Source organism: Carettochelys insculpta, chromosome 2 (genome assembly GCF_033958435.1).
Source record: "Carettochelys insculpta isolate YL-2023 chromosome 2, ASM3395843v1, whole genome shotgun sequence".
NCBI lineage: Eukaryota > Metazoa > Chordata > Testudines > Carettochelyidae > Carettochelys > Carettochelys insculpta.
Genome location: NC_134138.1, coordinates 270,935,869 through 270,959,553, shown reverse-complemented (window position 1 = coordinate 270,959,553; position 23,685 = coordinate 270,935,869). Strand labels below are relative to the sequence as shown.

Genomic DNA, 23,685 nt, shown 5'->3' with positions numbered 1-23,685 from the left:
TGGGTTTCAGTGACTGAAATGCAGGGAGTGCGCATAGTTGGTATGACTCATTTGCATAGCTGCTGGGGCTTCAGCCTTCCCAACCTAAGGAAAAAAAAACCAAACCTTTTAAATGCAACATCCTCACTGTTTGTGAGAAATAACCAACTCGAGCAATTCTTCTGGCTGTTGCAGTTTTGTCAGGGGGCTGCTGCCCTCAGCTTCTCTCCCCTGAAGTCACACGTGACAGAGTGGAGCCATGGCTCCTATTTGGATATGCACCATTGTTCCAAAAATAAAAAGAACCCAGCTGAATGCCTCATGGGGGTGAGGAGAGCACCTGTGTGAACAGTTTAGAGAACATGATTTGATTCCTATTTTTAGCCTGCAGATGTTGCAGGTTTTTTCCAAGGCTCCTAAAAACCTGTCAAGTATAATATCCAGTGGGGAGTGCAAGATCCTTTCATGTGGTGCAGGTTTCTATTTCAGTCTCCCTTTGGGTCTCATTCTGCTACAGTATGAGAACCACTTGAGAGATGCACATTGTGTGTAAGCCCCACTGACTTCATTTGGAGCTGATGTTTGCTGAGCATTTGGCACGACTAGGACTGTTGTCACAAATGAGTTACGACATGTACGGACAGGAGATTAGACACCCAAATCTTCTCTTCCCTCCTCAGCTTGTCTCATTTCCTCTTGCTAGGCAGAGGAGCAGTGTGCATCATAGAACTAATTTTCCATACATTTACAACTGTCTTGCCGGCATTCTCGAATGAGTTGGCTTCCGTTATACAAGTATGAAGCATGGGTCAAAGATTGGTATTTTACTGCCGCACACGCTGGGCCAAAGTTGGCATGCCCTATCAATGCAGCAGAGTGTGCCAAATAAAGATGGTAGCAAATTGTAAGTTGTAAAATGACTAGGGGGCTGGAGCACATGACCTATGAGGAGAAGAAATGTAGCAGAGAGGGAGCCGTGCTAGTCTATATACTATCAAAACAAAAAGCAGTCAAATAGCACTTTAAAGACTAGCAAAATAGTTTATTAGGTGAGCTTTCGTGGGACAGACCCTCTTCTTCAGACCATAGCCAGACCAGAACAGACTCAGAACAGAACAGAAATATCGAGACTGTTCTGGTCTGGCTATGGTCTGAAGAAGTGGGTCTGTCCCACAAAAGCTCACCTAATAAATTATTTTGCTAGTCTTTAAAGTGCTACTTGACTGCTTTTTGTTCTGAGGAGAGGCTGAGGGACTTGGGCTTATTTTGTTTGCAGAAGAGAAGAGTGAGAGGCGATTTGATAGCAGCCTTCAACTTCCTGAATGGAGGCTCGAAAGAGGATGGAGAGAGGCTGTTCTTAGTAGTGATAGATGTCTGAACACGGAACAATGGTCTCAAGTTACAGTGGAGAATCTATGTTGGATATTAGGAAATACTATTTTACCAGGAGGGTGGTGAAGCACTGGAATGAATTACCTAGAGAGATGGTGTAATCTCCATCCCTAGAGGTTTTTAAGTCCCAGCTTGACAAAGTCCTGGCTGGGATGATTTGGTTAGGGCTGATCCTGCTTTGGGCAGGGGGCTGGACTCGAGGACCTCCTGAGGTCCCTTCCAGCCCTAGGAGTCTATGATTCTGTAAGTTAAAAGGCTGATCTCCCAAGGTGGCTGGAGCTGAGAATTCCAGCAACCAGCTGTGTGTTTGATCTTGGAAGGATGCCATTACTGTGTGAAGGCCTTACCAAAGTGGAGGAAAGGTTTTGCATTTAGACATGAACATGGTGATAAGACATAGCTGTATCTTGATAAACTGGGTAAGTTTAATACATGGGATTATATGGCAGGGCGGTCTGAGGACACAATGGCTACGTCTACACGTGAAGCCTACATTGAAGTAGCCTATTTCGATGTGGCGACATCGAAATAGGCTATTTCGATGAATAACATCTACACGTCCTCCAGGGCTGGCAACGTCGATGTTCAACATCGACGTTGCGCAGCACCACATCGAAATAGGCGCAGCGAGGGAACGTCTACAGGCCACAGTAGCACACATCGAAATAAGGGTGCCAGGCACAGCTGCAGACAGGGTCACAGGGCGGACTCAACAGCAAGCCGCTCCCTTAAAGGGCCCCTCCCAGACACACTTGCACTAAACAGCACAAGATACACAGAGCCGACAACGAGTTGCAGACCCTGTGCATGCAGCATGAATCCCCCGCTGCAGCAGCAGCAGCCAGAAGTCCTGGGCTAAGGGCTGCTGCCCACGGTGACCATAGAGCCCCGCAGGGGCTGGAGAGAGAGCATCTCTCAACCCCTCAGCTGATGGCTGCCATGGAGGACCCCACAATTTCGACGTTGCGGGACGCGGATCGTCTACACGGTCCCTACTTCGACGTTGAACGTCGAAGTAGGGCGCTATTCCGATCCCCTCATGAGGTTAGCGACTTCGACGTCTCGCCGCCTAACGTCGAAGTTAACTTCGAAATAGCGCCCGACGCGTGTAGCCGCGACGGGCGCTATTTCGAAGTTAGTGCCGCTACTTCGAAGTAGCGTGCACGTGTAGACACAGCTAATGCTTTGGATTCAGTGACCCAGGAGTCCTTAACTGGTCATGTGTTCCTCTGGTCAGGTTCAAACTCAGCCTCATGCCTGAGATTCTGGAAAAGAGTCAGCTGGGATCCTGCCCCTTTGCGCCTAAAGGCATGTCTGCTTTGCCATCTGTGCCCATCCTCTGACTCGCATTCCAGCCAAAGCCCCTCTTCTGCCCACACACCAATCAGTCTGATTTGACTCAGCTGCCACTTAGGAGCCTTGGACTATGCTTAGGGAGTGCTTCAGGGCTCAGGTCCCCCTGAAAGTCAGAGCCACGCCTTGTCACTTTGCAAAGGCTCAAGCCAGACTCCAGCCAGACAGTTTCACAGGTGGGTTAACTTACCCCCACTGTGAGACCTGGGCCCAGCAATTGAAAACCTAGTCTTACCAGACAGTGGGGACCCTCAAATGCAGGTTTGGAAACAAGAAGTCCAAAGCTGGATCCCATAGGCTCAGGTTTACAATGCAGTATAGACATATCTTCAGTCTTACTTCACCAGTGAAGGGAAAGGGAGCTTATGGATGGATAATAGCTGTCTGGGGCGTGCGATGGTTCAAGTAGTCTTTGAAGTAGTTTGATCCCTGCCTGTTCAGTGCTTTCAAAGCTAGGTCTAGAGGAACTTCAACCTCTTTGTCTCAGGTTTCCCAACTGTCAAATAGCATTAACAATCCTGGGTGACGGTAGTAAGAGAATGAATGGAGGAATTGTTGGAAGCAATGGTCTCTCATTTCTAACCATTCCCGTGCAGAATAAATTTTGTTATGTGCACGGAGGTATGTGTGGATGTGTACCACCAGAAGAAACATATGCTGCCAGCCATGGGTGCTGCGCTAATCAGCTGGGCACTGTTTAACTGTTTCCTGAGTGGCTGCCCAAGCACTTTGGTTGTGAGGTATTTTGTGAAGCTTGAATGAAAGGTGCTGTGTAAAAGCAGAGTGCAACAGCTCTTGGCATTTGTGGCTTGATTCTCATTTCCGCTGAGGTCCTGTTACAGCACTTGAACAGTAAAATGAATTTCTCTCTGTTTTTGAAGTCTCCATGATGCTAACGGAGAGGCTGATAGGAACCTTCAGATAAATGAAAATGTGACCAACCTGTGGCTGGTTCATGTGATTGAAATTTCAACCCAAATTCCTTTATTCTCTGTCTGCAATGCAAAAGCCCAGGGGATGGAGCTAGTCTGTCAGGTTTCAAGAACAGAAACTTACCCCAGCTGCATTCCAATCTCTTCCTGTGCATCTTTGTAGCACCCATGCTGCCAGAGACAAACTGGTGGCGTGACACAACGAATGCAGACCCTGCTTGAGAGATTCCTACACCAATGAATGTACCAACTGAGAGAGAATAAACCAAGCAATCTTTTCTATTCTGCTTTTATTTTCCCTATGGTGGGTTCAAGTAAATTGCTTTCAGTCTAGGTTTCCTGGGTTGGGGAATCATGTGTGGTGTGGACACGTAATGCTTTAATATAGTTTGGTCCGTCTTTTGTTTTTTAGCTCTACAATGTCTTAGGCTACGTCTACACTATCCTGGAAGATCAGCCTGCTCAGGTTTGAACTTCTGGGTTTTGATTTCACGCATCTGGTAGGGACGCATGTAACTGACCTATCAGAGGCTGGCATCGAGCCCTGTACTCCTCACGAGATGCAAAGAGTAAGGGAGGTCGATGGGAAAGTTTCTCCTGTCAACCTTCAGTGAGGACCAACAGATAAGTCGATTGCAGATATGTCGATTCTAACTACTCAGTGCTGTAGCTAAAATTGCATATCTGCAATCGACTTACTTTCCCTAGCGTACAAGTAGCCTAAGGCAGCTTCTTGTCGGGGGCACAAACTTCTTCCCTACGATCCTTGTACCAGATGACATTAGTAAGTTGCGCATGGGACCCTTTGCCATCTAATGGTTGACATGTGAGCAGAGATTAACTTGAAGTGGCACCTGATAACTATCTACAAATGGGTGTAACCACCAAGAAGGAAGATGAATTACTTAGCTTGCCTGAGGGGGAATTCGGAGGAGAAAGGGGCTGATGTTTGCTTTTAAAGGGAAGAACTCATTTGGGCTATCAGGAAATTTTCCTGACTGGGCGTGCCATTTGACTGCAAAATGGCCACTTTTCGGATCATCACCTTGTCGTGGTGAGCGGGCTTGTGCATTCCAACAAACCCGAGAGTGATGCCATAGAGAGTCCTGTACCCCCAACAGGGTCACCCATGGCAGCAAGGTGAAGGGAGAGGGTCCAGATGAAGAATGATCCTAAAAGTGCTCAACAGCAGAACAGGCGGAGGATAGCTAGGGCAATGCTACAATGGCTGGGACCGCGAATGAAGGCTGCGGCAGTCAGGAGACTCCCAGTCATCGTGGATCCCGTGCCATTGGCCTTGGGCCTTCAAGCCATCAAGAGCCATGTGGTAGCTGCAGTACAACAGTCCCCCCAGGTTAAAAGAAGTCACACACAGGCATCTTCAAAACGAAGGTATTACAGAAGTGCAACTGGAAAGTACTGCTGTGGAAGCTGTGGAAGCTGTGGAGATCTGGACTGAATAATTCAGGCTGGCAGGGAGAGTGGATTAATAATCCAGTGTGGTCTCTTCCATCTGAGTCTCTGAGCTTCTCTGAGTCAGTAGTAGGCATCCTTCGGTAGGTTTGCGCCCCAGTTGGACTGATTCGAGCAGCGTCTTCTGTGGCTGAGCAATCCAACCCGGGAGTGGCAGTCCTTTCCGCACTGTGAGCAGCAGTAGGCAGATGTCGCTCTGGTATCACGGGCACGGATCTTCCTGAGGGCTCTCCTGTCTTCCGCTTCCTTCACCAAGGTAGTTTCATACATAACAAGAGCTTCCTTCACTCCCTGTTTCCAGGCATGCCTGTCTGAGGCGAGCGAATGCCAGGTGTTCACACTGATAGAGAGAGCGCTGAGGTCACGCGTGCACGTGTCCTTGTAGCGCAATTTAGGTCTCCCTTTCGGCCTCTTTCCAGACGCCAGTTCGCCGAAGAGGAGGTCCTTCGGTATTGGGCCACCCGTCATGCGTGAGACATGGCCCAGCCAGCGCATGCGCCTCTGTTTGAGAAGGGTGAACATGGAGGCGGTGCCTGCCCTCTCAAGCACTGCGCTATTGGGGACCTTGTCCTGCCATGAGATACCAAGTATGCGCCTAAGGCAGCGCACGTGGAATGTGTTGAGCCGCTGCTCTTGTTTTGAGCGCAAAGTCTCTGAGTCACAGTTAACTAATTAACACAATTAACTCTGCTTTCCAAAACTTTCCATTTTCAGTAGCTGAATTTTCTTCAGGCGCCCTTATTTTCAGCTTTCCTGAGCCCATTGTTAGCCAGCTGTCAAACCAGATGGTTGTCTTTTTAATATGTGCAAAGCTCTTATTTACATTTTATCCCTGGGGTAACTCCACTGATTACACTGGGAATGAATTGACCCCCAGTATTAGCAGGACACCAGTCTCCTTCCATATGGAATCCACGCGAAAGGAGGTGACTGGCTGGGGAAAAGAGGCTTTTTGCTTTAATTAAGATGATCTGAAATAGAAACCTTGTAAGAAAATCTGTGTAAAACACAACAAGATAATTTCAAATTGAATTTAGTTATCTTTGTCCCCGTTGCCAACAATGCGAGATCCATAGTGGTAACTCAAGTACACTTTGTCTACCTCCTGCTAATGACTGAGAGGATGTGTTTAACTGAATGTCATGAATTGCATATATAAAAATAACAGCCTTAAGACAGCTTTAGGGGTTTTTTGTCTTTGATTTGAGTTTCACTGAATAAATATAAGCACCCCCAATACATACTGGATATGCATCCAGTATGAATACATCATATGTGATAGGAATACATATTGGATTATTCCTAGCTAAAAGGTTTATTGGTCTTTTTAAGGTACCAGCCGAAGGTAAAGACGTTCATCAAATATTATTCCTTTTATATTCCACCTGTAATCAACAAAATTAAGATGGAAGTCTCTGTCTATAAAGTTCATGTAAATTTGCCTGACCTAAAAATCATTTCCCATAGCTACCGAGGTAGTAAGAGGCAGATGCAAATGTTTTTAACTGAGCAGTTGCTCCAAGACACAGTGGAATCATATGAACACATCTTCTCAATCTGCTGCTACATACTGCCCGTGTCTACACTAGCCCCAAACTTCGAAATGGCCATGTAAATGACCATTTCAAAGTTTACTAATGAAGCGCTGAAATACATATTCAGTGCCTCATTAGCATGCGGGCGGCTGCGGCACTTCGAAATTGACACGGCTCGCCGCCGCACTGGTCGTCCCAATGGGACTCCTTTTCGAAAGGACCCCGCCTACTTCGAAGTCCCCTTATTCCCATCAGCTCATAGGAATAAGTTTGGGGCTAGTGTAGACACGGCCACTATGGACAGTCTTTAAAGCATCAACCATAAGGAGGAACCATTATCAGATGAGGACTGACCATAAGATTTAGGGTGTAGCACCCTAGACAAGAAGAAGCTAGAAAAATTAGAGATGTGGTCGCTTTTTCCCCCCATTTGCCCATGGGAGAGGACACAGGGGACCTTGATCACTTTAGTATCCATGGTAACAGAGAGGGAGTCGTGCTAGTCTATACACTATCAAAACAAAAAGCAGTCAAGTAGCACTTTAAAGACTAGCAAAATAGTTTATTAGGTGAGCTTTCGTGGGACAGACCCACTTCTTCAGACCATAGCCAGACCAGAACAGACTCAATATTTAAGGCACAAAGAACCAAAAACAGTGATCAAGGAGGACAAATCAGAAAAAAATGATCAAGGTGAGCAAATCAGAGAGTGGAGGGGTGTGGGGGAGAAGGTCAAGAATTAAATTAAGCCAAGTATGCAAAGGAGCCCCTGTAGTGACTCAGAATGTTCCCATCCCGGTTTAAACCATGTGTTAATGTGCCAAATTTGAATACAAAAGCCAGCTCGGCTGTTTCTCTTTGAAGAGCAGTGTGAAAGCTTTTTTTCAGTAACACACATACCTTTAGGTCATTGACAGAATGCCCCATTCCATTAAAATGTTCACTAACTGGTTTGTGGATCTGGAGTGTTTTGATGTCTGTTTTGTGCCCATTAACCCTTTGTCTATGGGAGTTAGAAGTCTGTCCAATATACAGAACATCTTTTCCCAGAAGTGAGTCATTTCTCATCCAGTTCTCCTGGAATGGAAGTTGGTAACCATTGTGTGAAACCTCTTAAATAGTGGAGATTTGATTTGTTCAAGGACTGTATGGTGAGCTTATTGTATTAGCAACATTTGCTTTTAAAAGGAAGAACTCATCTGGGCTTTCAAGAAATCTTCATCGGTTAGATCTCAGAACACGTCTGTGACAGAGAGAATACTAATGTCCCTGTCTATTATAGATGGGAACTGAGGCATTGCAAAATTAAAGTCTTGATTCAAGACAACATCATTACTGAGAACAGCACTTGAGCATGTTTAAACTTGGAGCATGGTTTGTGTCCCATCCTGAAAGGGCATTTTAGTCTTAATTCAGGAGTCCATGACTTGCCCAAGGTCATTCTGAAAGTCTGTGACAGAACTGAATCCAGATCTCTACTTTAGTACCTTTACTGCAATCTTTCTAGGCTGTGCACCTAGTGTGTGAGTGGCGGGGTGGAGGGGAGGGCTGGCTTTAAGCCTGCATGCTTTCTTATCTATCCTGTTATATTTGATCAGAACTGTATGGTAAGCTAGCTATGTTGGAAACTGGTGCACTCTTTGGATAACTTTCTTATTTCTGGGTTAACCAACTTCTCTATAGCTGTGTCTACACATGCATGCTACTTCGAAGTAGCGGCACTAACTTCGAAATAGCGCCCGTCGCGGCTACACGCGTTGGGCGCTATTTCAAAGTTAACTTCAACATTAGGCGGCGAGACGTCGAAGTCGCTAACCTCATGAGGGGATCGGAATAGCGCCCTACTTCGACGTTCAACGTCGAAGTAGGGACCGTGTAGACGATCCGCGTCCCGCAACGTCGAAATTGCTGGGTCCTCCATGGCGGCCATCAGCTGGGGGGTTGAGAGATGCTCTCTCTCCAGCCCCTGCGGGGCTCTATGGTCACCGTGGGCAGCAGCCCTTAGCCCAGGGCTTCTGGCTGCTGCTGCAGCAGCTGGGGATCCATGCTGCATGCACAGGGTCTGCAACCAGTTGTCGGCTCTGTGGATCTTGTGTTGTTTAGTGCAACTGTGTCTGGGAGGGGCCCTTTAAGGGAGCGGCTTGCTGTTGAGTCCGCCCTGTGACCCTGTCTGCAGCTGTTCCTGGCACCCTTATTTCGATGTGTGCTACTTTGGCGTGTAGACGTACCCTCGCAGTGCCTATTTCGATGTGGTGCCGCGCAACGTCGAAGTTGAACATCGACGTTGCCAGCCCTGGAGGACGTATAGACGTTATTCATCGAAATAGCCTATTTCGATGTTGCTACATCGAAATAAGCTATTTCGATGTTGGCTTCACGTGTAGACGTAGCCTATATATCAAGAACTAATAGACTTGATTACTTACAAAAATGAAAAATCCTTAGTTCTCACTTATCCTAAATATGATGGAGAACAGTATGACCACACTCTGCATAAGAAGTACAACTTACAGGGATTTTGCTGTTCAAGATACCGTTAATCTTCATCTTGAAAGATCTTGCTGGCCTCTAAATGAGTATATTCCTTCCAACAAAATGGACAGTTTTATATAGTTGTATAATTTTTATGAGGCCATTTCTGTTATTACCTGGTTGTTTCTCTAACTTAATTCGCGGAAGAGTCATAAACCACTGCCCTGTGTTGGTCACAGCGTCATTACAAATGCTAAAACTGCAAATGGGCTGGAATTTTATTATTTCCTGCATTATGCCCATCTCATTATTCATCTCTGGAAACTTAATGATAGCCGCATCATGTGACACTCTAGAAGTGTTTGATCAGATGAAAGTTAGTTTTTCCCCATCCACTGAATGGCCCCTGCTTTTCTGGTATGTGTTGGATACCTCCCCACTCCCTTTTTCTTTCTTTTTTTTTTAAAATCAAGGTGTTTGTCAGTTAAAACTTAAAATCAGAAGCCCTCTGCCTCCCCGTCCTTCCTCTCCTGTCACCCATCTCTCAGCCCAGCCGAGGCAGACTAGAGAAGCTGGGTCATACTCTTACGAAGCATTTCGAACAGAGCTGACAAGAAAACGACAATTCTGTTTGGCAGCTGTGATCTCAGGGGTGATTTTAATTCCTCATTGGAAAAGAAAGCCGTGCATGTGTGCTGTAGCCAGGTAGCCTGCACTAGAGGCGGTCCCAAGTTCAAATCTTGGCTCTGCCTGCCTTAGAATGCAACATTTCATCCCAGATCTCCACAAAGTGAGACTGTTCAGGGAGCTGAACCTGAAATACCCAGGTTTCAGCCCATTGCTGTGGCCAGGTATTGGGGCTGTCCCTTGTGGTGGAAGTGGACAGCTAATGCGTAGCAGGCAAAACAGTAGGTTCTCAAGGACCAGGTCTGGCTTTCAGGTGACTGCCTCAGAGATCCACAATAATTGCAGATGCATAGCTCTGCCACAAATTGTGCCCCTCATGTCTGGAGACTAATGTTTTTCTGACCAGCTCTACTTTTGAGCTCCTTCAAAATGGAAGGTGATGTACAACTGAGCTGCCGTTTTGTGACTATGGTGTTAGAGTGTCTTCTCTTGTTAATTCATACCTGTCTTTTAAATGGGATTACTTCCAGTGCCTAGGAGAGTTTTCCTTATACTTGCCACCAAAACCACCCTGGGAATAAGACTGGGGGAAAAATCACTTGCTCCTTCAAGGATCATTGCTCTCATTAAGGATCTTGATCGCAAGCATCACTATTTGCTGAGCCAAGGTTGATTTTTCAGCTTTAACCCACTGACTTTAAGAAAAGAAATTTCTCTCTCTGACAGCAACGTGTGACAAAGAAAATAACAGCTCCCAGGGACAGGTTTAAACCTTTGACATTGATTTTACCCCCTCCCCTTCACCTTCTACTTGAACCAACCGGCTGGAAACCCTGCGAAATGTTTTGTGGCTGATCAAGACATGCACATTCACGCCAAGAGTCCGATGTCTGAGGTACTTTTGTGATGGTGAGGCAGAAGCTGGTATGGGACAGAGGAGGATTCATTATTAGTGACATTTCAATCAGGTTTTTGAAGGAGTATGTAAACTCCTGCTCTGGTTAAGTGAACTTGTCTTTTGGGTACTTTTCTGGCTGGCATTACATACACTTTGCAATCACTAATGCATTCATCGTCACACACCCCAGAAGGCAGGGTAATACTGTTAACCTCGTATTTACTAGTGAGGCACAGAAAGGCTAAACGACTTGCCCAAGGTCATTCTGGTAGAGCAGGGAGTTGAACTGGGGCCTCTCCACATTTCAGGCTGGCACCAAAAGACCAGACCAGACCATCCTTCCTGTTGGGATTAAAATTGATCCCAACTGGTGATATTCATTTCCAGCCATTAATAAAGTTCTGGGATAAAATCCCAGTCCACCTGAAATCAGTGGCAAAACTCCCATCAATGTCAGTGGGACCTGGATTTCACCCCTGCTGTCTTTGTATTCTTACCAATTAGTTGCTTTTATCCACAATAGCTAGCTTGGCTTCTGTGGAGCTCCTGTGGTAATAGGGCAATAAATAGAAGAATGGAGGGGTGAGGTCTCAGGGGCCAGCTGTTAAACCAATTAAATTGAGTCCCGCTCTTTCATTGGCGGGCCGGGAGCTGGAAGAGGAGTGGCGGCAGCGGCGGGAGCTGCAAAGTGGCTGCTTAAAGAGCCACTTGCGGCTCAGAGCTGCCCAGCCACCTTTTAAAAATGGCAGCCCTGGGAAAAAAGGTGGCGGAAGTTCCATTGCATTCCTCCAGAAAAAAAGCCTTGCAGAGAGGTAACCATGTTAGCCTGTATCTTCACAAAACAAACAAACAAACAAAAACCGTCCTGTAGTATCTTAAACACTAACAATATTATTTATTAGGCGATGAGTAGGGTGACCATCCATTCCGACTTTCCCAAGACAGTCCCTTATTTAAGCTTCCTCACAAGAAAATAAGAAAATTGGCAACTTGTCCTGTATTTTGCAGGGCTCCTTTACCCTGGCATCCTGCCAGGGAATTCCTCCACTGGGTGGCTGCCCTGTTGCTTGGATCTCTGTACCTTGTGGCAGCAGCTCCTGATGCAGGGGAGCTCCTCTATGGGGCAGCTGCCCCATTCCCTGCCCCACCCCCGGTGAAAGCCCCTGCTTCCAGCGAAATCCACAGGAGGGTGTCTGCCTTGTTCCCTGGTGCCCTACACTGGTTCTGGAGACCCCATCCTCCACTCCCTTTCATCCCTGGTGCTGCCCCTAAGGAGGTTGCAGAGCCCCCATCCCTGGTACCTTACCCTGGAGCAGCAGCCCTCATCACCAAGGAGCCCTGATGTGGGACAACAGCCATACCCCTATCCTTGGAGGCTGGTGTCCCATATTTGCCATCGGACAATGTGGTCACCCTAGTGATGAGCTTTCCTGGGACAAACCCACTTCTTCACATCACTTAATAAATAGTATTGTTAGTCTTTAAGGTGCTACAGTACTGCTTCCTTTGCAGACTGTCTGAGTGGACTACCATATCACAAGCTTCCCTATAGTGTCCCCTATCCTGCAAGCAGGACCAGGAAAACCCTTTGCACTTAATGTGACTGTAGTAAGTACAGGCCCAGTATGAGGCCTTAGGCCTGAACTAAAGTAATGGTCAAGACTTTGCTAACAGAAAGCAAAGTTCAGCTGTGAGCTGAAGGAATGCATTGCTCACAGAAGTTGGCAAGAAGAGGGTTGATGTTGCATAAACATATCTACCTAGCATATTGAAGTATGAACATGGTACCAGAACACCCTACCCTGGAACATTCCACAGATAAGAAAGAACAGGCCGACCCATCCCAATGACAGGGGCAAAAGGGTAATATGATGGATAGAGTTGTTTTGTTCGAACCAACATGTACAAGGTGAGAGGCGGCACCTGACTACGTAGAAGGGTTTAAAAAGGAGCTAGATAAATTCATGGAGATTAGGTCCATTAATGTCTATTAGTAGGATGGGTAAGGAATGATGTCCCTGGACTTTCTTTGTCAGAAGCTGGATGGCAGGAGGGAGATCACTTGATCATTCATTACCTGTTTGGTCCACTCCCTCTGGGCACCTGGCATTGGCCACGGTCGGCAGACAGGACACTGGGCTAGGTCAACCTTTGGTCTGACCCAGTATGGCCATTTTTATGTTCGTATATGACCACCAGTGTTGTTCCAATGGCTGGGTAGCACAGATGACAATTTTCAAAGTGTTCAACAGAGCTGGAAAAATGATATCCTGAGACAAAAGTGCCACAACTCTTTAACTAAACCTGATTGTGAAGTGACACACGGTGGATCGCCTCATTGCTTACAGTATGTGCTACATCTGCAGAAGATTTCCCACAGTGTTGTAGCCTGCTGAAACTTGGCTACTTCCGAGTGTTGAGTCACTGCTTTCTGCTATAGCAACAGGGTTGGATGCAATGGGTGGGCAACGTTGCCAGTGCTTTGAGCCAATGAGGAGGGATGATTTTATAGCTCTGATCTCAGCTCTCAGGTTATTGTCCGTTCCAGCACAAACACATTGTATGAAGTGGCTTTACTATACAACTCAATGGCTGTGTCTACACTAGCCCCAAACTTCGAAATTGCCATGCAAATGGCCATTTCGAAGTTTACTAATGAAGCGCTGAAATACATATTCAGCACTTCATTAGCATGCGGGCGGCCGTGGCACTTCGAAATTGACGCACCTCGCCGCCGCGCGGCTCGTCCGGACGGGGCTCCTTTTCAAAAGGACCCCACCTACTTCGAAGTCCCCTTATTCCCATGTTTAGTCTTTGTTTTTCTAATTGATAATGTCTGTATAATAGGCTATTGCCTGAAGTAAACTGGGGGAAAAAAACGTAAAAAGCTTTTGTGTGGAGTGGGGACGTGGCCGAATTTACAGAAAATGGACGAGTCTGCACTTCAAAGCCATGTAATTTCCTCTCAAGATGCCACACAATTATCTAGCCTATTTCACCAAAACAGAATAGATGCATGCTTAAGGCTACCTGTGAAATGAACATGAAATTGAATTTAGGAACTCATTTCCCTATAAGGACTTGAAGCATTTAGGCGACTGGTACTCCTCCGGGGGCTGGGCAGAGGGAGTAACTTTCACAGCACAGACTGGTCTCCTACGTGAGGATGTGCTGAGCGGCAGTGGTATTTTCTATAGGTGAAGCAATGTTTTTAAAATAAGGAGAAGGGAAGAATTGGCAAGTGATTTGGCAGAGCTCTGAAAGGAGCCAGATGATATTATTATTTGCTTTCAGAGAAGTCAGTGAGGGGAAAGCAATTATATCCTAGTGGGAAGAGAGAAAACGAAGCGACTGGAGTCCATATTGTGTTAACTCTCATTAACCAAATGTTGGCCTTTGAGACAACCAGGATGTTCGGGCAAAAAGGCAGAAGCAGCTTGGGCTTCATTCTGATCCTTCTCAGGCCTCGTTTTGTGTTGGTGTAATGCCTCTGACTGCCTTACAATTACTCCTGCATTGTGCCACTGTTCCCAAAAGGAGATTCACATTCTTTCCATGGGACACCTTTTTTTTTTTTTTAAAAAGTGGCTGTCCAGGCCTGACCAGCCCTCATTCACACATCCCAGAGTGTCTCATTAGCATCCCCCTTTCGAAAAGCAAAAAATGCATTTTAAAATAGCTTTTTAATTATTTTGAAATAGCTTACCTACCCACAATAGAGCCTGTCTCAAAATAGAGCCATTGGACGCATTCTATGCCTAATTTCGAAAGAGGCTCTATTCCATGTCAACATTTCCTATTTCAAAAGAGGTGCTATTCCTCATGCAGACTACGTCTACGCATGCATTCCTCTTTCGAATTCCTCTTTTGTTTCAGGATGAAGGGTTCTTTCGAAGATGGGATTTATATTTGAAAGAGCCCCCTCGACACTGCTTTCTTTTTTTGAATGAATCTGTTTCAAAAAGATTATGCAAGTGAAGCACAAGCTGGCTGGGTCTACATGTGCCCTTCCTTTTGAAGGGGGCATGTTAATGAGTGGGTTCAAAAGATGCTAATGAGGCGCTGCAATGAATATGCAGCACCTCATTAGCATAATGGCGGCCGCGGCAATTTGAAAGCATGGCTTTTTGAATCACGTGCTGCCCGTGGAGATGGGACCTTCTGAAAGGACCCCCCCCCAGTTTTCGAAAGCCCTTCTTCCTATCTGGTGATCGAAAGAAGGGCTTTCGAAAACTGGGGCGGGGTCCTTTCGGAAGGTCCTGTCTCCACGGCTGGTGAGTGATTCGAAAAGCCGCACTTTCGAATCACCGTGGCTGCCATTATGCTAATGAGGCACTGCATATTCATTCAATGAGGTGCTGCATATTCATTCATCTTTCGAACCCGCTGATTAACATGCCCCTTTCGAAAGGAAGGGGCACATGTAGACACAGGGACTATGTATATCAGTGCCTCATTTCCCTTTTTGATTTTCCTCATTTCCCTTTTGAAAGAGGAATGCAAGTGTAGATGTAGCTATGATGAGGTTTACCAATGTAAGGAATGTGCCAGCAGGAGCTCAATAATGCTGAAGGATTTGGGGAATGTGTCCTTTAAAGAGTATATGTATGAAAATACAAAGGCGTGCATATGTAATGCCTTGCAAACAAAGCCTGATGGGTAGCAGGTAAAACAATGAGATTTTGTTTGTTGAAAACAACTTGTTGTTATAAAGTCACAATTTAGGCTATCACCCCATGTAAGAACTGTGGATTCTCAGCAATGCTTGAAGGTGTTGTGGAGGTACAGGGCGGTCACCATCGCTGCGTAAGATATGGATTGTACAGGGCTCCCCCATCTGAGCGTTGTAAGGCTAAAAGCGGGGTGGATGGTGGTTAAATCAGCTGTCTGGAAGTATCTTGGTCATACAAGTGTAAGATTGGTTTGTGTGAGTTTTGCAGGTTATTGAGTGGGGGCTCAAGTTAGTTCCATGTGAGATGGATGAAAAGGAACCTCCAGATATTGAGCCTGACCTCAGCTGCTGCTGATTGCTTCTGGTAAAAGGGTTACACCAATTTTCAAATAAGGCAACTTCTATTTTGAAATTACTTTGAAATAGCAGTTGTGTTGTGCAGATGCTAGGGCTACATCTACACTTACCAAAACTTCAAAATGTCCTTGCTAATGGCCGGATTGAAGAATACTAATGAGGTGCTGAAATGTATATTTAGCACCGCATTAGCATGCTGCTGGCCTCAGCACTTTAAAATTGCCGCATTTTACTGCCGTGTGACTTGGCTACACAGGGGTGCTTTTGGAAAGGACCTTGCAAATATTGAAATCCCCGTATTCCTATGAGCTCATGTTGGTGGGGTCCTTTCGAAAAGGACCCCTGTGTAGCCAGGCTGAATGGGAGTGAACAGAAGCAATTTCGAAGTGCTGTGGCTGGCAGCATGCTAATGAGGCACTGAATATGCATTTCAGCACCTCATTAGTATTCTTTGATCTGGCCATTAGCATGGCCATTTCGAAGTTTTTGGTAAGTGTAGACACAGCCTAGGATAGTTATTTCAAAATAACTTTGCTGGGTAGACCTACCCAAAGAAACTAACCTATTCATGGGGATGATAGCTCTGAAGTAGCGATGATAAGAACTTTTGACAACAGAAATCCTATGATGGGGTTTGAAGGCCTGACCCCTACCATAGCCCCTGTTGAAGTTTGTGGGTGATCTCAAGTAAGTGTATTAATGTACACAGAAGGTCTGTCTTTGTTTTTAATGTGTTTTCTGTAAAGCTTTCACTTTAAGAGTAAGTGTGCTTGTTAGGAAGATTTCTCCGTAATTTGTAACTGCTGGCACTTACAGCTGTTCATGGCCCCTGGAGAGAAAGCCAAGTGCATACACTGGCCTATTTACACTATCTAGTTTACTGGGAATATCACAGTGCAGACCAGGAATTGTGCAATCTGGAAGAGGCTCAGGTTTCTGCTCAAAAGAGGGGACAGCTGTGAAATGAGGAACCTGAAGTGGGTGACATCCAGGGACCACAGAGATACAGGCACCTGCAAAATGTACTTTATTGTTAAGCTTCTTTTTTATGTGTGCTTTGCAATCCTATCCCACCTTACTGAGTGTGTCTCTGGCTGCGCTCTTTAATCCTAGTCTGCAAGCAGCTTCTCTCTGTTATATTTTTGTCGTGCCAGTTTACTTTCATCAGAATTTACAGATCTGAAGAAGTGGGTCTGTCCCACGAAAGCTCATCACCGACTAAATTATTTTGTTAGTCTTTAAAGTGCTACAAGACTGCTTTTTTTGTTTTGTTTGGCTTAAAAACTGTTGTCTTAGTGGTTTTTTTATGCCTTTTATTTCTCCTCTTCTTCCCTCCCTGGCAGGTGATCTGCTCTGCAGAGTTCCCCGAGACAGCATTCATTATTTACCCGAAGCAAATGCTCTCATTTAATATCAATGCCTGTAAAATTACCTCCCTGTTTCTTCTTGTTGTTGTATTTTGTTGAGGTTTTTCTGTTATGTTGCACATTTATTTATTTATTTTGATCCCTATTAGGAAATGCCTACAGAGAATGCCTGGGAAACGGGACATGGGCTTCCAAGATCAACTACTCTCAGTGCGAGCCTATTCTGGATGACAAGGTCTGTAGCTCTCTCTATCTCTGTTTTTTGAGACGTCCTTTTTCTCAGCATACTGGAGCAGAAGGAGGCTCTCGTGGACAGGGTGTTGGTCTTGGACTCAGGAGGTTAGTTTTCTGTTTCTGGCACTGCCACAGATCCCAGCGGGTCGTTGGGCAATTCACTTCCTGTGCAGGACAGGTTTAGAAAGAGGGGTATAGGAACGCTTGCATGCCTGGGTTATGTCTGCACTGCAATTGTAACTGCCCACGGGTGGTCTCGGACCTGGGACCTCTGGAGCTTAGTGCAGGTGCCTCTTTGTTTGAGCTGAAAGCCAACTGGCTCTCAGCTAAGGCTGCGGAGGAGACTCATTCTCTCTGTAAGTGGTCTAGGTGCCACTGCATGGGACAGTCAACCACACCTCTAGTCGTGCGAGTTACGCGCTCAGCAGTGTGACTTCAGCTCATATGGATGTCCCAAACCAGCTTTGGCCCGGCTCATGCAAACACTGCCCTGAAGCCCCAGCAGCAGTACAATCCCCGAGTCCTGGGTGGCGTGTGCAGAGATTTAAACTTGGATTTTTTATGAGGGGCGAATATTAAACACAGAGAGGTTCCCATGACACCACCTGCCCAGATTTCTTGGGACAGCTCTACCAGGGACCCCCAGAACCTTATTCTCCTGGCAGTTTCATGTTGTACCCCTGCAACCCCAGGAGGAAGGAAACAGCAGAGCAGAGATGCTGCCTCTAGGCTGAGCCCCTCCCTCTACAGCTGCAGCCTGCTACTTCTTCATCCCTGCTGCTGCAGTCCCAGCAGGGCTGCCTGCTTTGCACACCCCCAGTGAGGGAGGGGAGGAGGTAGGCAGGGGCAACCTGGAACTCCTGCCGCAGGCTGCAGCTGTAGGATGGGAGGAGGAGGAGCTTGTCTGGCAGCCAGTCCCCTTGCCGCTCCACCCCTCCCTCCCCAGCCTGCAGGAGCACATGGAGATTGGGCTGCCCTGACTGCCCCCCCATTGTGTACACCCCGGGTGGGTTTGTGCAGCCTGTCTTGCTGCAGCTTTACTACTGTCATTGCTTGTACTACCTCGACCAGTGTGTCTACCCATGCTGCAGTTGTCTCTTGGACCGCAGCATGTGCATACCCTTCCCTCTCTGGTCTTATGGGACTGTAGGCTCCCAGGGGCAGGGACTGCCTCTTGTGGGTTTGTGCAGTACCTTGCCCAATGGAAACTGCTCGTACTTTGGGACCAACAACTGCTACTGTAATGCTGTTATTACTACTAGTAATGTATTCATCACGGCCTGGTATGGTTTTACCCCCGATCCTGCAAAGTACATGGTGTCTTTCAGTCCCACACCTCAACCTCACTTGTTCATCAACAGGCAGAGGGAAAACTGGCCATAACCTAGAAATGCAGTACTGTAACAGGTGAATTGCACTGCACCCGCCCTTAGCCGAGCTAATACACCCGGTTTTCAATGTTCTCTCTATTTTTCCCATCTATGTGCAGAATAAATTTTTGTGTGCTCCAACATGTGTGCAGCTGTGCACCACCAATAGAAACACGTGCTGCCGGCTGTGGGAGGTCTGCTAATCATTTGGGCAGCACTGAACCTCTCTGGCACCACGTCTACACTGAAGCCCTATTTTGAAATAAGATATTTTGAAACAGCAATTTTAAATATCGTATTTGGAAACAACACAATTGAGCTACATCTACACGAGCATTCCTCTTTCGGAAGAAGCATGAAAATGAAGGAGATGAAAAATGCAGATGAGGTGCAAATTTACATAGCTGGCACCTCATTTGCATATTCTTCTTTTGAAAGAAGAAAAAGTGTAAATGCAGCTCTTTCAAAAGTAATCCCCATCTTTGAAAGAACCCTTCTTCCTTTAAAAAAAAAAAAGGAAGAAGTGTTCTTTCGAAGATGGGGATTACTTTTGAAAGACCCATGTCTATGCTGTTTTTCTTCTTTCGAAAGAAGCTTTTTTGAAAGAATATGCAAATGAGGTGCCAGATATGTAAATCTGTGCCTCATTTGCATTTTCACTTTCCTTCATTAGAATGCTAGTGTAGACGTAGCCCGACACACAAAATTCGTTTCGAAATAGCACCCAACTATTCTGAAATAGGATTTCCAGATCCATAGTGCTATTTCACAAGAGTGCCATTGGAGCCTATTATGGCTTATTTTGAAATGGCACTAGTCCATGTCTTAAGAGCACCTATTTTGGAATAGTACTTTCAAAATAGGCATCATGCCTCTCGCGTTGGGGCTGTGGCCACACTAGCCCCCTTCTTTCGGAAGAGGCGTGGTAATGAGGGATTTCGGCAGATGCTAATGAGACGCTGCCATGAATATGCAGCATCTCACTTGCATAATGGCAGCCGCACACGCTTCAGAAGTGCTGCTTTCGAAACATACACTGCCCATGTAGCCAGGGGCTTTTCGAAAGGGCTCCATGATTTCTAAAGCCCCTTCCTCCCAAAACTAAATGGGAAGAAGGGGCTTTCGATGTCTGGGGGGGTCCTTTTGAAAGGCTCCCGGCTACACAGGCAGTGTGCATTCCAAAACCAACACTTTCAAAGTGTGCACGGCCGCTATTATGCTAATGAGATGCTGCATATTCATGGCAGTGCCTCATTAGCATCTGCTGAAATCTCTCGTTACCATGCCTCTTCCGAAAGGAGGGGGCTAGTGTGGCCACAGCCTGGGTGGGTACAAATTTTGGAATAACACGCCCTGCTATTTTGAAATTATTTCAAAATAGCGTGTGTGTTGTGTACACAACAGCTCAGTTATTTCAAAATAACTGGGTAGTGTAGCCGTAGCCCTGGGTGGCTGCACAAGTGCCAAGCACACAGGAAATGCTGCCTGCAACACAGCAGAACTTATGGAAAGGTTACTTCTCTTAGAATCATAGAACCACAGAGCTGGAAGGGAACTCAAGAGGTCACCAAGTCCAACCCCCTGCCCCAAGCCGGAGCAACTAGAACTAAGTCATTCCAGCGACGACTATGTCAAGCCGGGACTTAGAAACCTCTGAGGAAGGAGATTCCACCACCTCCCTGGGCAACACATTCCAGCGCTTTACCACCCTCCTGGCAAAGTAGTTTTTCCTAATACCCAACCTAGATCTCTTCATTAAATTCTTCAGACTCTTTCACGTAGGCTGGAAGCTTTGTGTGAAATCCTGTTGTCTCTGATTAGCAGCCACATCTCATAGATGTAAGGGACGCTCAGCCATGCGCAGAGCAAAGGTTCCCATTCATAGTTGGTAAGTCGTACCTATGCTGTCTGCCCAGGGGTGAATTTCATTCAAGAAGCCTGGAGATGTACAAATTGGTCTTCGTTTTAACTCCTTTGTTAAAGAGGTGCTAGGCCCTTCACAAACATACATAAAGATGAAGTTTGCCCCCCGTCCCCAACCCTGAGGGATTTATCATCTAAATTGGCCCTTCTGCTAGGAAAGGAGAAAAGAAGGGGAGAGGTGCACCTGAAACAGTGGCTTGTGTTCAGCATTCAGTGGTTCATTCCAACATTTTGCTTTAGTTTCATGTGACTCGTCTGTTAAGGTGGATGAAGGGTGGGTGGGAAAGCAGGAATAGATGGCAAGGGAGCCAGGTGCCAACCCTATATGAGTCAGAGCCCTCAGAATCCTGAGAGTGCCTTAGAAATCATGATTTAAAAAAAAAAAGTCCTGGGCCGCTTTTCATTTGCCCTTTGGCTGGTTTCCGAACCCTTCTGGTGAGTTCAGGTCATGTTTTCAAGTTCTCCCTGGCAGTCATGCAGGCTAGACCATCATATTTATTTTAAAAATGAACCCTGAGATTATCACACATTCATCTCACTCCAGGAGCCAGAGTCTGAAGAAAAGCATTACATACTGTGAGACATAGGCCACATCTACACTAATCAGAAGATCGACCCACTTAGATGTCCTTTTTCTCAGCATACTGGAAGGGAAGGAGGCTCTTGTGGGTAAGGAGTTGGTCTTGGGCCCAGGAGATTAGTTTTACACTTCGGCACTGCCACAGATCCCAGCTGGACCTCGGGCAATTCATTTTCTGTGCAGGACAGTTTTAGAAAGAGGTCTATAGGAATGCCTCCATGCTTTGGTTATGTTTGCATTGCAGTTGTAACTACCCACACGTGGACTTTGACCTGGGACCCACTTGGGGTTTTATTTCGCACACCTGGTGGGTTGATTTCACACATCCCTGTTGGGGTCAGCAGTCGACCCCTGTACTCCTCACGATGGGAGAAACTTTCCCGTCAACCTTCCTCAGTGAGAAAGGCCAGGAAAGCTGATTGCAGATAAGTCGATTCTAGCTGTGCAATTGCCATGGCTAGAATTGTGTATCTTCAGTCGACTTACTTTCCTAGTGTAGACCAAGCCCTAGTAAGGCAGCAGAAGAGGCAGTTACTGGCAGTAAGCTAGCTAAACAAAGTGATGATCTAAGGCAGAAATTGGAGCTGTCCTGTGAGAAATAGGCTGGGGGGAATCGTGTGCATGTGGCCATACCCAAGGTGGTTTTAATCTAGCTAACTCAGGTACTGGAGCACGCCATAGCCACAAGCCCACCCTGAACCCTGGGTCAATTACTTATCAGATTAGCCTGCACTGCAGCCCACGCTGTTGCAGCTTCACTACTCCAGTATCCAGGCTAGCTGAATTAAAGTGACCTTAGATATGTCTAAGCTGCATTCACAACCCATGACATGTGTAGACCTACTGTGAGATTGACTGGCACAGTGAATGGGGGAAACTGTTTGAGGCATCAAAGGTGGCATGAGGAAAGATCAGTCACCAGTGGAAGGAAACCAGGGACTCATTGAGATTAAAGGAGTTAGTAGAGCCTAGGGCAAGGGTGAGAAACAATTTCCACAGAAGAGCCACTCCATGAATTTTGATGCTGGCTTTGGCTGGGTAGGCTTTGGTGGGCTGGCTCTGGGCGCCCTGGAAGTGGTGGGGCATCAAGCAGAGGGGTTGGAGCTGGGGACTGCAGAGGAAGAGTGTGACTATGAAAGAGAAATACTTTGTGTGTGAGAGGCAGACTTTGTGACACAGATTGAGGGCGTGCTGCAGTTTGTATGTGATGGTGACTGTGTGTGTGTGGCACAGACTGGGGGTGTGTGACAGTGACATGGAGTGTGTGAGCTGGCTGCTGCTGGGTAAATTTCTGAGAGAAGTTGCCCTCTGTCTGTTTCGGGGAAATCTGTCCTGCTCTGTTGATCCCCTCTCCCCTGCTCCATGCTCCCGAGAGAATCCCTTACCAGTCATGCTTCAGCCTGGAGCAGCTCCACTGTGTGTCTCCCTCTCCCAGACCACTGCTCTGCAGAGATGGGATACAGGAGCAGGCGAACACCCTGACTTCAGCATTATTGTCTCCCATCCACCCTCTCCTCTCCACCCAGCTAGCAGGAGAATCCTAGGAGCAGCTTGGCTGCAGAAGGAACAAAGTGGGGGGAGGGGAAGCTGAACACATGATGCTGGCTGTAAGTACGCATGCTCTGTTAATCAGCAGAGCGGACCAAAGAGAAATGCTTGGTGGGCCAGATCTGGCCCCTGTGTTTGATTTTGCCCACCTCTGGCCTAGTGCAGAGAGAGAGGGAGGTTAAGTCAGAAGAAATGTTCACCTGAAGGTAGGAACAGTTGTGTGCAAAGACTTAAAGGTGGTTTTAGTGAAACAAACAGGTTTCCTTTAACTTTGGTCAGGCAGGTGTAGGGCACGTGAGCCCAAGTAGTATATTTTGCTGTTCCTGTCCAGGGAAAGACATTCTAAACCCACTTCTCCTTTTTCTTACATGACTTGAAAGTTAACATACTTATAAAAGGAAATGCAGCTCTGTTTTGTGTGTGAGTTGATAGGCGTTACCACTGCAACAGGGGATTGTCTATTTATCTGTTTGCTTTAAAATCTAATGTCATTATAATAATAATACTATAACACATCTTAAACTGCCAATTCCTTAAGGATATGAAAGCTGTGATTCGCTCCTTCCCGTTGTGTGTGCAAAAGCCTAACAATGCATTTAGTAAATCCTTAAAGCGTTATGATGAACTTTCAAGCATTAAGGCTTATGAATATTCTTGAAATACACTGTGTCATGGGGTGAAATCACAGAAGTCACCTTGGTTTGTCCACCTGGTGTGCTGATTATGCCACTGGCACCCATCTTCCTGCTTTCTGGGGCTCTCCACCACCTTGCCCTGCTAGGCCAGATCCTCTGGTCTCCTCTAGCCAAGGCACAGAGTTAGGGTTACTGTCTCCCTACAGAGCAGCACAGACATTGAACCAATTCAACTCTGAGGGTCCTCGGCTCTAAGGACTCAGCACCTCAGAAACTAACCCCCAAATGGTTTCCAAAACCCCAAACTAATCTGTCTTACTCTGGGTAAAAGTTTTACA

The 23,685-nt window shown here is 46.5% G+C and overlaps 1 protein-coding gene across 1 annotated transcript in view; it reads left to right on the top strand.

Annotated features, from left to right (window-relative positions):
* The window catches only part of CRHR2 (corticotropin releasing hormone receptor 2), a 284,318-nt gene that overhangs the window by 133,269 nt on the left and 127,364 nt on the right, over nt 1-23,685 (top strand). The window contains exon 4 of the mRNA XM_074986331.1: nt 17,207-17,292. Within this exon, the coding sequence (XP_074842432.1) occupies nt 17,207-17,292 (86 nt within the window). The remainder of the gene's footprint in view (nt 1-17,206; nt 17,293-23,685) is intronic.